Source organism: Spea bombifrons, chromosome 3 (genome assembly GCF_027358695.1).
Source record: "Spea bombifrons isolate aSpeBom1 chromosome 3, aSpeBom1.2.pri, whole genome shotgun sequence".
Classification (NCBI taxonomy): domain Eukaryota; kingdom Metazoa; phylum Chordata; class Amphibia; order Anura; family Pelobatidae; genus Spea; species Spea bombifrons.
The window spans coordinates 104,815,502-104,830,855 of NC_071089.1; the positions used below are offsets into that span (position 1 = coordinate 104,815,502).

The 15,354-nt window shown below is 40.2% G+C and overlaps 1 protein-coding gene across 1 annotated transcript; it reads right to left on the bottom strand.

Moving 5' to 3' along the window:
* Positions 1-1,890: 1,890 nt before the first annotated feature.
* On the bottom strand, positions 1,891-10,993 carry LOC128484231 (alpha-1,4-N-acetylglucosaminyltransferase-like). Its single transcript, XM_053460555.1, has 2 exons — positions 10,513-10,993; positions 1,891-2,646 (listed from the first exon to the last, which is right to left on the bottom strand). The coding sequence occupies exons 1-2, from the start codon at positions 10,960-10,962 to the stop codon at positions 2,059-2,061; spliced, it is 1,038 nt and encodes a 345-aa protein (XP_053316530.1). The 5' UTR covers positions 10,963-10,993; the 3' UTR covers positions 1,891-2,058.
* Between the last annotated feature and the right edge of the window lie 4,361 nt (positions 10,994-15,354).

Below are 15,354 nucleotides of genomic sequence, written 5' to 3' on the forward strand. Positions count from 1 at the left end.
ATAGTATTGTTGATTTTTTTGTTGTTGATTTTTTGGTCCGATTTTGGTCCAACCACACTTTTATTAATGTTGGTGTGTTGCTTACTTTTAATAAAAGTGTTTTTTTGTTTTTGTTTTTAAAGGTTTGGGGTTTCTGCCAAGTGTATGCTGAATTTTCGGTTTCGGTCCAGAATTTAAATTTCGGTGCATCCCTGCTATATACTAAGCCAGACACTGAAGTCATAGGCCTACACCACATCAATGTTTGGCTTAGTATCAAGTGATAGGGGTTATGCTGCATTCTTGTAAATGTCTGGCTCAATGTATAGTGAGAGGGATTACTCTGTTCCACCGTCAGTGCATGCCACATTATATTATGATAAAGGTTATCCTGTAGCACCATCAATGTTTGCCTCAGTATATAATGAAAGCAGTTATGCTGTACCACTGTCAAGTTTGCCTCCGTATATAATGATAGCAGCTATGCAGTACCACCGTCAATGTTTGCCTCAGTATATAATGATAGCATTTATGCAGTACCACCGTCAATGTTTGCCTCAGTATAAAGTGATAGGACTTATGCTGTACCCCCTCCAATGTCTGCTTCAGTATATAATGACAACGGTTATGTTGTACCCCCGTCAATGTTTTCCTAATGATAGAAGCTATGCAGTTTTAAAGTGTGTGTGTGTGGTGCCACATTGTAAAATATTCTAATACATTTTCTAACCTCAATTAAGAAATGGACCATATATAATTATTAGTATAGGCAATAGTCAAAGATATGTAATTATTGGGCATAAATAAATGATAATTAAGATATATTAATAGGTTTCAATAATAGGTTTCAAGGTTTCCTTGACCTTAAATATAGAATGAAGGATTTGCTGAACATGCAGTCTATAGATAGGATAGTAGCTTGCTAATGCATGGTATAGTTGTAACTCTAAAAGGGCATTACAATATACGTACAGCGACCACCTAAAATAGGGTTTAGGCGTGTAAGACCTAAGTGAACATGTTTGAACACCTAATTAGGTGAAGACCAATAGACTGACACCATTTTCAAATTGTATATAAGCTTGGTGTAAGAGAGGCATGGGAGGAGAGGTAGAGGAGAGATGTACTTGCCATCCACAGACTCTTCTTGTCCCAACACTCCCTCCCTCCATCCTCAGGAATGCATAGGACAGATGCCATCAACTAAATTCCTTTCCAAGGTTTTGTAAGACTTGTTTCGTATTATTTTTGTTATCTTCTTTTTATATTCTTCTTTTATTTTTGTTCGTATTAAATGTTTTACCTTTGTTTGCATCTAAGTGACTCTGCCTATTTTTGACGCACATACATTTATATGTGATCCAGTTATTTGAAGTTTGTATTGGCCCTCTATATATTTTCTTACACACATACAGGATCCGCCCCAGGTGCCAAATACTCTAGGCACGCCCCTGCATTTACCTGTGATTAATTCAACCTAAATGCTTAAATACTTTGATCCCATTTTCCTGTGATATAGAATTGAAAATAACATTCCGACTTAGATTCCTAACTAACATAAAAAGCTAATTGATTCAGAAAATACAGAATGGGTGTTTAAAACATAATATGAATGTACAAATTCAATGCTCCAGACTAAAAGAAAATGAACATCTATCCAAGTATCCATGCATGTAAGTGGTAAGCAACAGTATCATGTAATTGCACTACTATGTGCCCCATGAGAATGGCCAAACCACTGAACCACCAAGTAGATTCAATGCACCTCTTTGATGAGGTTTATTCAGTCTGCTAAATTAGTGATTGTGTTTTTATTTCACTGTTATGGTCAATTAAGGTTCAGTCAGGTCATTGAATTAAACTAAAGGTTTCTAATGTTTGAATGTTGGGTAAGAGAAATGAGCCATATATCTGTCATTCAGTCTTTGTTCTGTTTTTTTGGCTATAGGTCCAAAGTTTTGCTATATTCTATGATATGAGAAAGTATCAATAGTAGTATTTAACAATTTGCAATGTTGCAGCAACTTAACTCCTTTTATACACTAATAAGGCGTTTGCATCCGTTTATGATAAACACAGCTAAAGGTATATAGACTCATTACTTAGGAGGGCTCCATAGGTAATGGGACAGTGTTGTTTATAGAGATTATCCACCAATGTATTACTGCCTGGGACCATGGTCATAACATCTTTGTTCATGTAGTTCCAGAGATGTAAAGCATAAGAGTCATTAAACGTTGGAATTTTTTCCCAGACTTTGTAGTACAACCTCCAAGATGGATACGGAATAGGATAGAAACGCTGTGGATTTAAAAAGGAGATGTTTCCACATATAATATCTTCAACAGCTGTAAAATTAGGAATGACACAATATTTCCTCAGAGTACGTGTGAAGAGTTGTGGGCCTTGTTGTCCCCATATTGCTCCATTGTAATTCTTTACAAAATCCTCCATTGCAGTCCATGTGAAATTGTGACGGGGAGGTAATCCAAAAACACCGTTGCTGGAATCTTGTGAGTACAAAGCTGCCAGAAATGTCTTCTCTGGAATGGGTCGCACTGAGATGATGTCAGTATCCATGTAAATTCCACCATATTTCCAAATTAAGGCCAACCTACAGCCATCTGAACTGACGTGCATCCAGTGTTTTTGCCGTGTGGGATCGATCTAAAAATAGCACCCATTGTTAGCAGTGAAAGTAGAAAGTAATATTCAACTTTAAATTACATAAAATTAAAGAAAAAGGTACATTCAGTTTGCATTATTTATCATCTATGGGGAACTTTTGCAAACAATATACAGTGGCAAAAAAAAATAAAGTGAACCCTTTGGAATTATCTGGTTTTCTTCATTGATTGTTCAGAATATGTTATCGGATCTACACCTAAATCACAAGTATAGACAATCACAATGAGCTTAAGCTAACAATAGACAAACAATGATAATCTTTCGTGTCTTTATTGAACACACTTAAAAACCATTCATGGTGCTGGGGTAATAAGTAGACTTGTGCATTCATCTTCGGGCGAACATGAAAACGAACAAGAAGAGTGAATTTTCGTGTTCGTTCCGAAGACACGCCGAAGAGAAGACGCCGGCGGTAAAACGTAGGCGAAGACGAAGACACGCACCACGAAGATCTTCGTGAGTGTCTTCGTCTCCCCCCCCCTTCTAACTTACCTTGTCTTCGCGGCATCGCGGCAGTTCCCGGAAGTGGAAATCTGCTGGTTCGCCGTCACGGGTTACAGGGCAGTGCGAATGAGCCTATTGGTCGCCTACAGGGACCCTGCAAGGTGACCAATAGGCTCACTCGCACGGCCTTTGTAAGTTAACCCCTGACAGCGAACCTATGGATTTCCAGTGGCATCTGCAGGGTACGTTGCAGCATTGGGGTTTTAAAACCCCAATCCTGCAACTTACCCGGCACATCCCACTGGTCTCCCTCCCTGTTCAATTAGTTAAATGTCCGTACGAGCGACTTTATTGGTCGCTCGTACGGACATTTAACCCGGCACAGACTAACTAATTGAACAGGGAGGGAGACCAGTGGGATGTGCCGGGTAAGTTGCAGCATTGAGGTTTTAAAACCCCAATGCTGCAACTTACCCTGCAGATGCCACTGGTCTTTAACTAATTGAACAGGGAGGGAGACCAGTGGCATCTGCAGGGTAAGTTGCAGCATTGGGGTTTTAAAACCTCAATGCTGCAACTTACCCAGCAGATGCCACTGGTCTCCCTCCCTATTCAATTAGTTAAATGTCCGTACGAGCGACTTTATTGTTCGCTCATACGGACATTTAATTAATTGAACAGGGAGGGAGACCAGTGGCATCGGCAGGGTAAGTTGCAGCATTGGGGTTTTAAATGCAACTTACCCTGCCGATGCCACTGGTCTCCCTCCCTGTTCAATTAGTTAAATGTCCGTACGAGCGACTTTATTGGTCGCTCGTACGGACATTTAATTAATTGAACAGGGAGGGAGACCAGTGGCATCGGCAGGGTAAGTTGCAGCATTGGGGTTTTAAAAGTCTACACGTGCGACTCTGTTGGTCGCTCATGCAGACTTTTAAAAGCCCAATGCTGCAACTTACCCGGCACATCCCACTGGTCTCCCTGTTCTATCAGTTAATAAATGCTAGAACAGGGAGACCAGTGGGACAAGTTACGGCACCAGGAGTTTAACAGTCTGTACGAGCGACCCTATTGGTCGCCAGCAGGGGGCTCGTCTGCCATCAACCAATGGCAGACGAGCCCCCTGCTGACGACCAATAGAGTTGCTCATACGGACATTTAAACTCCTGGCGGCAGAGCGGCTTTAACCCCGTATTAACCCAAAGCGGCCGCACAGGACTTAAATTAAAACATTGTTTGTTTTGTTTTGTTAGTTTACTTTATTTAAATCCACCATGTTAAATAAAGTTATTTTTTTACTTTATTTAACATGGAGGATGTTAAATAAAGTTAAAACAACAACAACAAAAAAACGGTGCTTTAATTTAAGTCCCGGGCCGGGGCGCCGAACGGTTGCTCGTGAGGTTTTCAGCAACCGCCCCTCACTCTCCGTGACTCCGTCGCGGTGCCGGTGTTTCATGCTGAGCACCGAAATATGATGTCATATTCCGGCGCTCAGCTGTAAACGCCGGCACCACGACGGAATCACGGAGAGTGAGGGGCGCCGAGCGGTTGCTGAAAACTTTACGAGCAACCGCTCGCCGCCCCTGCCCGGGACTTATATTAAAGCATCATTGTTTTTTTTTTGTTTTTTTTTCTTTTTAACTTTATTTAACATCCAGAGCGAGAAGACGGACGCCTCCCACTCCCACCGCAGGACTCAACAAGGTAAGTAAGGATAATGAGAAGTAGGGAGAGGGGGTGAGGGGAAGGCAGTGAGAAGGGGCAGGGGGGAGGCAGTTGGAAGGGGCAGAGGGGGGAGGCAGTGAGATGGGACAGAGGGGGGCAGTGAGATGGGGCAGAGTGGGGGAAGGCAGTGAGATGGGGCAGAGTGGGGGAAGGCAGTGAGAAGGGGCAGAGGTGGTAGCTAGTGAGAAAGGGCAGTTTTGTGACAAGATTTTTTTCCTTTCCTTTTTTGGGATGGAGGGCACCACAGGAGTAGTCTGCACAGGGCGCCGGAACACTTAAGGCCGGCTCTGGTTGCAGTAGTCTAGACGGGAGGTTACGTGGAAGTGGATTAGTTGTTTTGTGGTGCTGGCAGTCAGGAAAGGACGAATTTTGGAAATGTTACGCAGTTGGAAGTGGCAAGATTTAGAAAGTGATTTGATGTGAGGGATAAAAGATAGGTTAGAGTCTAGGGTCACTCCGAGGCAGCGGACATGTGGTCAGAGAGGGGAATAGAGTTAGAGGGAGGGATTAGAAGTAGCTCTGATAAGTTCAAGGTAAGCAGACAATGCAATAAATCATCTCAAACGACAAGTCGGATGCTGGGTTGCATAGGGAGAGGCATTAGTAGCAGGAAGTTGATTATGCCACTTTACAGATCTCTGGTCCCACCTAGAGTATTGCGTACAGTTCTGAGATCCCATCTCTAGAAGGATATTGACACATTAATGAGACTTCAAAGGAGAGCTAAAAAATGGGTTTGGAAGAAACAAGAGAGAGGGGGATGCAAAAGGAACACTTAGATATTTAAAGAGTTTTAACAAAGTACAGAAGGCAAGATTATTTGAAAAGACTAGTAATGTTAGAACAAGAGCTCATATTCTAAAACTAGAGGGTCAGATGCTTAGATGTAATGCAGGGAAGTTCTACTTTACTGACAGATTAGTAGAAAAAATAAACAGTCTTCAAGCAGAAGTGATGGAAGCTAATACAGTGAGGGAATTTAAACAGGCATGGAATAGACATAAAGCTATCCTCACTATAGGACCAGACCAAGGACTGATAAGGGTTGAAAAGATGGGCAGACTAGATGGGCCAAATGGTTCTTATCTACCGTCAAATTATATGTTTCAATGTTCTTTGAAAGGGTTCACATACTTTTTCTTGTAAAAACCAAATCTCACTGGTGAATCATGGAAAGTTAAGGAACATTTCCATAAAAGGGCCTTTCGTACCATGATGTCTCCTCGCCAGCTAACATCCAAATACATCTCTGATCAGGTGTTTTGCTAGGTTCCAAAAATATCTGGGGCTAAATCCCAATAGTAACTATAAGGTGTGATTTGCTGTGTGATTTCTTTTTGCCAATTCCTTTTTTTGTATATATTCTTGAAATAGTATGTGCTATTTAATAAATATTGCATTAATATTTTGTATGGAAAAATACCCCCCCACACCCAAGATTAGTGTCTGTAGTTCCCCAAAGTAGTAGGGTCAGCTCTGGCCAGGTTTAGCTATGGTTTTTTGGCTTCTCACTCTAAATCCAACTTACGCTAACACCATACACTAACACACACTCACTCTAACAGATACATACACACACTCTGTCTTTCACCCTCCAGGTGCCACTATTCAGTAGAAAGAGGGAAGTGTACAGAGAGCTGGTGAGACCTCGCTTAGAGTATTGTGTACAGTAGGGCTGCAACTAACAATTAGTATTTTCGATTAATCGATTAATCGGATAAAAAATAAATGTAAATTTTTCATTTTTTAATGAAATAAACAAATTTAATTTTTAATTTAATAAACAAACAGCAGAATAAAAAACTTTGATAAAAATGCATTTCTTGTGTTTATTTTCCAACCTGCCCCCCCCCCCAGTTATGCACATTTGAGCCCAGGCTTGCCACACTGTCTCCCAGATATGCCACATGCCATCCAGATATGCCACATGCCTCCCACATATGCTGTATACCTCCTGATATGCCACTGTGCCCCCTGATAGGCCTCATATCACAGTATGCCTTATACCCTCAGATGTTCCACTCCGTCCTCCCCAGATATGCCTTATACCCCCCAGATATGCCGTATACCCTCAAATATGCCTCATACCACCCAGATATGCCATAGTGCCCTCATAGATTCATAGAGTCTTTCGCAGACTTGTTCGCAGCACACTGACACAATACTTTTATAAATAAACACAGAAATAATCTTCACTGCCCCCAGGATTTAGATTCCCCTTAGTCTGCCCCTTTACCTCTAACTGCACCTTAAGGTAACCTTATTAAATTAATTAAATTAACTCTCAGTCCTCAGCATTAAATTAACCCTAAAGACCACATCAACCATAACTGTCCCTAAATTAACCCTAAAGACCCCATCAACCATAACTGTCCCTAAATTAACCCTAAAGACCCCATCAACCATAACTGCCCCTAAATTAACCCTAAAGACCCCATCAACCATAACTGCCCCTAAATAAACCTTAACGACCCCATCAACCATAACTGCCCCTAAATTAACCTTAACGACCCCATCAACTATAACTGCCCCTAAATTAACCCTAAAGACCCCAACTGCCCCTAAATTAACACTAAACACCCCATTAACCATAACTGCCCCTAAATTAACCCCCACCTCCCCTATTAATTTTATACTTACTGTTAGATGGGTTGCTGAGCAGTGTGGACGCTATAAGGAAAGGGTTGGGGCCAATAATCAGTGTGACTGCAGGGAGGGACTGAAAAGCAGAAAGGGGTGGGCCAATCATCAGTGTGACTGCAGGGAGGGACAGGGAAGCAGAAAGGGGCAGGGCCAATCATCAGAGTGACTGCAGGGAGGGACTGGAAAGCAGAAAGGGGTGGGGCCAATCGTCAGAGTGAGTGCAGGGAGGGACTGTAAGTAGTAACTGCTGTAAGTGATTTTGAGTGAACCGGATTATAATCGATAAAATCGAATTAACTAATTGATAATGAAATTCATTGGCAACGATTTTCATTATTGATTATTATCGATTAGTTGTTGCAGCCCTAGTGTACAGTACTGGAGACTGTATCTTTAGAAGGATATAGATATGTTGGAGAAAGTTCAGAGAAAGGCTACTAAAATGGTCTATAGATTGCAGTATAAAACTTAACAGGAAAGATTAAAGGATCTTAACATATATAGCCTGGAAGAAAATCATGACAGGGGGATATGATAGAAACATGTAATTACTTAAAGAGAATCAACATGATAAAGAAAGAGATTTATTTTAAAAAAGAAATACTACCACAACAAGAGGACATACTTTTAAGGTAGATGGGCAAAAGTAATATTAGGAAATATTACTTTATACAGAAACGGTGGTGGATGCATGGAACAGTCTTCCAGCAGAAGTGGTAGATGTGAATACAGTGAAGTAGATATTGGATAACACCAGGAAAAGTATTCAGAGGTTGGGCAGGCTAGGTGGGCCAAATGGTTCTTATCTGCTGTCGCTTTCTATGCTTCTATGTTTAATCCTAGCCTCACACGTATCCACTGACACCAAATACTAACACACACTAACTAACTAACACACACACTCTGCAAACACCATACGCTAACACCCACCCACATGCTCCAAATACCAATAAATACTCACTGTAATATTGTAATGTGACCCAACGTCATCTTCTGCACGGCCCTATCGGGAAGCTTAGAGACCAGTGACACACAGCAGGGGAAGCTCCCGCAATGCATGGCTAGGGGTGAGGAAGATTAGGTGCAGGATTTTGTTGCTGAATAGGTTCCTGAAGTTTTGTTTTGACTCCTGACTTGTCTGACTAACCTCTGCCTTGTGATTTTGCACCTTGCTGATCTGATTTGTATTCCACCTGGCTATCCTGACACCTGCCTTGTGTACTGACCTTGGCTTCATCTGACTAACCATTTAGTGTACCGAAGACGATCCTGGTGGGATCATTGAAATCCCCGTATGCCTTGGGGCTAAACTGTTTGCTAGTTGTTTCAGGGTCACGGCAGTCGTGACACTTAGACTTCTTGTGCAGACTGCCGAGCTGCTACTGTGTTAAGTGTTTGTTATGTGACTCCCCCCTGGGCACCTTATCTGGGCAACTGGGAGAGGGACAGGTGGGAGCACAGGGCCCAGAAGGTGCAGAAGAAGGAAGCAGTAGGTAGCTCCAGAGACGCAAGACTAGAGTACACTTCAGCCTCAGAGTCCCCATTTGGGCTGACTGCCCAAAAACCTGAGATGTCAAAAGAACATTTTATTTTACCCCACATGCCACCCCATAATATGCCTTTTAACCCCCTAAATGCCAGAGTGGCATATAGGGGTATAAGGCATTTCTGGAGGCAGAGTGGCACATAGGGGGTCAAAAGGCATATCATGGGGCACAGTGGCATATAGGGAGTTTAAAGGATTTATGGGGCAGAGTGACAAGCCTGGGGGCAGATGTGCATTAATGCGGTGCAGGTTGGAAAATAAAAGGAATTAAAAACAAAATATTTTTCTCAATCATAGCTTTTATTAAAAAAAAATGTTGACATAGTTTTACCAGTAAATGTTAATTCATGTAAACTTTTTTCCTATAGGGTCGTCTTATATTCAGGCTTTTTCTTTTTTCCTAAATTATTATTCAGATATTGGGGGTCGTCTTATAATCAGGGTCGTCTTATAATCATGCAAATACGGTATATATAAAAAAAGATTTCGCTAGTTTTTACTACATTTTTCAACCTAAATTTTCTGCCAATTATCTAACTATGGTATCAAAGGAAAGCCCTCTTATAGTATATAGTTTACATGGGTACACTATTCGCAGGAAAGGTGAATAATCGCTGAACCCACATACTGCAAAAACGTGTCTAAAAGGCATATCATGGGGCACAGTGGCATATAGGGGGTTTAAGGCATTTCTGGGGCAGATGTGCATAACTGGGGGGGCAGGTTGGAAAATAAAAGGAAATAAAAACAAAATATTTTTCTCAATCATAGCTTTTATTTAAAAAAAATAGTTTACATAGTTTACATGAATTAACATTTACTGGTAAAACTTTGTTCCTATAGGGTCGTCTTATATTCAGGCTTTTTCTTTTTTTCCTAACTTAATATTCAGATTTTGGGGGGTCGTCTTATAATCAGGGTCATCTTATAATCGAGCAAATACGGTATATTTCAAGTAAGGACATGATTAGTTATAGTATTTTGATTCAGTGAGGAAATCAGATCCCCGTTTTGGAGCCAAGAAGGAATGCTTCTCTTTTTTGAGGCACAATTGGAAAGTATTTGAATGTAGAGGTTTTACCTAATTCTAGATCAACCATGAGGTTGGACGTGAGGGCTTTTTTCAAATTAAATCACTGTGTTACTGTGTTCACAAAGTTCTTACTCACGTTCCAATTAACTCCCAGGCAACTCACGGTTAATGAATTTGTGATTAGCCTACAAGTGAGTTATATTTTTTTATCCAACTCGCAAGTACTAGCAACAGTTAGCTAACAAAACGGGGACAAAAAGTGCTCGAAACATTTTCCATTCTATGAAGAATATTATTTAAAACAAAGCAATGTGTCCTGTAACCTTTAGTGAAATTAATTGTTCTACAAAATACACCCAAAAATATTTGGGCCTTGATTTATTTTTAGTATTTAAACACAATCCACCAAATGAATATCTACAATATCTTCTATGTATTAAACTGGTCTTACCTTTTGATACCATGGAAAGAGCGGCGTATCTTTAAAAACTTCCTTCATTTTCAAAGGGAATATGTAGACATTCTGCAGATATGAAATAGTTGGAAATCTCTTCCTTGTTCTGTTCTCGTCATCATTAGTATTTATTTCTGGCAAACCATTTATGAAGAAAACTATTGGCCTATCACTATATACACGAGCTGCTGATTCTATAGCACATAATACTAAGGGAGGTGGCTGTGCCCTACTCCCTGATTCTAGAAATATTATACCATTGCCTTGGCTTAAAATATCCCCTGGATTCAGATAATTAGAAGTATTTTTTTCCATGTCGTTAGATGTTTTATAGGTAGAGACTAAAACCTCTTGGGTTACAATGTTCTCCTGATTTACTGATATAGTACTTGGACTTTGTGAATAGAAAGGAGTTGTGCTAGTCATTTCTATAATATGGTTATTCATTTGTGTTACAGTTTGTTTTGAAGTTATATTGCTGAATGTTGAATTTTTGTTAAAGAATAAAGGTATAAAATGAATGGTGCTCTGTTTATCAATGACTCTATAAAAGAATCCAAATGATGTCAAAGATAGCATGAAGACAAATATCATTATTGCTTTTAGCATTTTGAAAGCTTGGTGATAATATTGCTGTAGGAGAAAAGAAAAATAAATTATATTAGACAATAGTTTGCATTAACAATTTAGGCAGTTTCAGATTACATTAGTGAAAGTGTGTATATAGTATAAGTTTTCTTAAATAAAAAGTCTAGTCCCCAAAATTAAAGTTGTTTTATTTAATAAATAAAACCAGGTTTAAGTGTAAGCAGGAAGCATACTTAGGCACAACAGGAGTGTAAATAGGAGGGCAATAGGTACTAAAATCCTATGCCTATGCAAGAAGGATACTTAAGTATGCTTCCTACTTTTTGTGCACCCAGAGGATGAGTTAAAAGAGACATAACTAAATGGTGGATGTCCTAACTTTTATACAGGGGCGTACCTAGAGTATTTGGCACCTGGGGCGGATCCTGTATGTGGCACACCCCACCCCCACATACACACACTTTAAAACTGCATAGCTTCTATCGTTATATACTGGTCCAGACATTGAAGGTGGTACAGCATTACTGTTATCATTATATACTGAGGCAGACATTGACGGTGGTACATCATTACACCTATCACTATATACTGAGGCAGACATTGACGGGGTACAGCATTACACCTATCACTATATACTGAGGCAGACATCGATGGGGGTACAGCATAACACCTATCACTATATACTGAGGCAGACAATGACGGTGGTACAGCATAACACTTATCACTATATACTGAGGCAGACATTGACGGGGTACAGCATTACACCTATCACTATATACTGAGGTAGACATCGATGGGGGTACAGCATAACACCTATCACTATATACTGAGGCAGACAATGACGGTGGTACAGCATAACACTTATCACTATATACTGAGGCAGACATTGACAGGGGTACAGCATAACACCTATCACTGTATACTGAGGCAGACATTGGCGGTGGTACAGTTTAAACTCTATCACTATACATTGAGCCAGACATTGACAATAGTGCAGCATAACCCCTATCACTATACATTGAGCCAGACATTGATGTGGTATAGGCCTACCACTTCAGTGTCTGGCTTAGCTGTAGGGATGCACTGAAATGAAAATTCAGCATTTAATTGGCCGAAACCGAAAATGACCCCCCCACCATGAAAAAAATCTCACACTTTTATTTAAAGTAACACACCAAAATTGGACAAAATTCAGTAACAATATTAATATATATATATATGATTGTTAACACTCCTATCATGCCCAGGCATACCCAGATTCCAGCATGCACTAGCTGACTTGGCATGATAGGAGTGTGATTGCTAACATCAATGTGTACAATGTATACAAAAAACAAAAACTGTCTGCGCTTCTTACCCTAATAAAGTTGGCAACTGTGACTAGCGCACCGACATTTTTTCTTTTCCCTGTTTGCACATATTTGAGGTTGTTGGCTCCTCATCAGTCTGGTTGCAGCTTGCTGTCCAGGGGTTAATGGGGAGGAGGTTTAATTGCACCTCCCCCAACACATTAATAAGGTTTTGGTAGCAGTATAAACTGCTTTGTGTGTCCACTATGAAGGAGGTGAGAGTAGGTTCTCACCCTATTGCGAGTGTGCCTTGACGTGGCGGGTGAGCTTAATTATGCTTTGGCCAATTCATATAACCAAAACCTCTCATTTATATTATGTTTATATATTTGTTGCCAACTTTATTAGGGTAAGAAGCACAGACAGTTTTTGTTTTTTGTACTAATTGTTTATAACTTTATAATTGTAAAGCGTCTACAATTTTCCAGAAAAACAATTTGTAGACAAAATTCCTATTGAAGCAATTTCCAATTACATTTCAAAAAAGGGAATGTTCCTTATAGACCCTCAATTGACAGTCTCTCACTGGATCAACAAGCTATCATGTCTTTCTTAGACCTGAGCATTCAGATTCGGACAAATTTTGGTAAATTCAGAGATTCGTACAAAGCCACGAAAATGTGGCAAGACCCCCCAGAATAATTTCCGCTTCTGCCGACCACTTCCGATTCAGCATCTTCTATCTTTAATCTTCTCCCTTATTGGGAGGGAAAATTCCGTCAAAATGGAGGCGCTTGTGTTGGCATGCTCTTCCCTATCCTCCAATTGGGGGAGAGGATATCACCTTAAGCACCGTCATTTTGTCTTAAACTCAGGGCAATATATAGGCACATAAGGTTCTTTTTTTCTAACATTCAGGTTTGTATGAATTTTAATTTGAACAAAATGTACCAATTTCCTTAATCCCTAAGGATGTCTGAACACAAGAAATGATCCCAATGAAACTAACCAAAATGAAACGGAGCACTCTGAATTTTTGTTTTCATTTTGTTACTTTTATTTCTGTCACACTCTCACTCTCTCTAACACTCTTTCACACTCACTCTCTCGCCCACTCTCTGTCAATGTCACCCTACCTTCTCCTCCGACCTCTTTCATGTCCCTATCTCCTTTTCTGTAGCTTTCCTTCTTCCCTTGACTCTTCTTGTTCTTCTGTCTTCTTTCTTTGTCATCTTGTCCCTGGTATCAGCTTTGTTAACCAGGCCTCCTGGAGCAAAAGGATGGAGTCAACGTACACCCTCTCCCCTGTGGGGTGCACTGTGGCTCGAACCTTTTGCGGAAGTACTCCAAGGTGCCAGAATAATGCAGACTGTCTGGTCTCCTCTGACAGCAGGAGGGGGGTCAAGAAAACAATATGGCGCTTATGCAAACAGAGAAAAAAGTTAAAAAAAACAATAGTGTAGAATGCTAAAAATAGAGTGATTTATGTGTAATGGTGCACTCACAGACGTATACAAACAAGCTCATCTTAAAAAGTATTTACCTCCACAGTATCTAAAAACAAGAAAGGTACACCAAAGGCACAGTATCTTCACAATATTGATAAAGTCCAGAATGCTTACAGACATAATTGTACATAGATGATGTGTGCAAAAATCGCTGTAGAAACAATCTTCCTTTAAATGTGTAAGTCAGGTCCTTGAATACAGTGCCAGATACATACATAAAATGCAATAGCCAATAAATATATAAATCAATATTAATAAATAAAAACATGCAAAAATTGTGGAATAGTGTTATCTAATGTTCTCAATGCATTTTGCCACCCTTGTGCTTCATCAGGAGGAGAAAATAACTATAATTATTCAATCCATGTTTGCTCATTTAGATGTTCCTCATACATAGGTTTTCTGATTGTGTTAGTGGTGATGCATCTGTCTCTTGTCTTGACTTATTGAAAATGGAGTCCTCTTAGGGGCAAAATGCTTGGTTATTTCTGTTCTTGATGAACGCCTTTTATTTGTCCCCTTGTGTGGGCATTGGAGAGTGCTTTATATCGGTTGCAGCTGTGCATCTGGGATGTACTCCATCCTTGAATTACATATTACTGCGTGTCATGTACTAAAGCAAAATCTTGGCCTAAGACATGCCATTGTAGCTGTAATGGAAGTCTCTGCAGTAAAAACTGGGATGGATACTGGTTGAAAATTCAGAACTGTCCCACTCAAACTTGAAAAGTACACTATATGACCAAAGGTTTATGGATATCATTGAGTTTAGCTGTTTCAGCAATACTCATTGCTGACAGTTGTATACAATCAAGCACATAGGCAGCCATCTACATAGACAAATATTGACAGTAAAATTGGTCATACTGAAAAGCTCAGTGACTTTAAGCATGGTATAGTCATAGGATGCCACCTTTCCGGATGTCAGTTCCTGAAATTTCTGCCCTGCTAGATCTGCCCCGGCCCACTGTAAGTGTTATTATTGTAAAGTGGAAGCGTCTATGAATAACAACAATGTGGTCATAAATCAGTAAACCGCGCATATTCACAGAGTGTGGGTTGCAGAGTGCTGAAGCATGTAGCTCATAGAAAATGTCCTGTCCTCTGTAGCATCACTATAAAGTTCCACTCTGGAGTGATGAATCATGCTTCACTATCTTGTAGTCTGATGCGAATCTACCTGCCGTAATGCATAGTGACTAAGAGTTTGGGTAGGCTCATTAGTTACAACGAAGGGTAATGTTAATGCTGCAGCATACAAAGGCATTTTAGGAAATTGCATGGTCCCAATTTTGTGGCACTAGTTTGGGAAAGCCTTTCCCTTGAGTGGGCTGCACAGAGCCCTGACCTTAATCCCACTGAACAACTTTTGGATTAATTCAACAGTGTATTGGTCTGTGACGTACCATATTTGCTTGATTATAAGATGACCCTGATTATAAGACGACCCTCAA

Bases quoted from the DNA above. Each gene is read 5' to 3' on its own strand.
- LOC128484231 (XM_053460555.1), bottom strand. From the start codon at position 10,962: ATGAATAACCATATTATAGAAATGACTAGCACAACTCCTTTCTATTCA. The intron at 2,647-10,512 runs GTAAGACCAGTT...TGCTATTTTTAG, and splicing joins TCTTTCCATGGTATCAAAAG to ATCGATCCCACACGGCAAAA.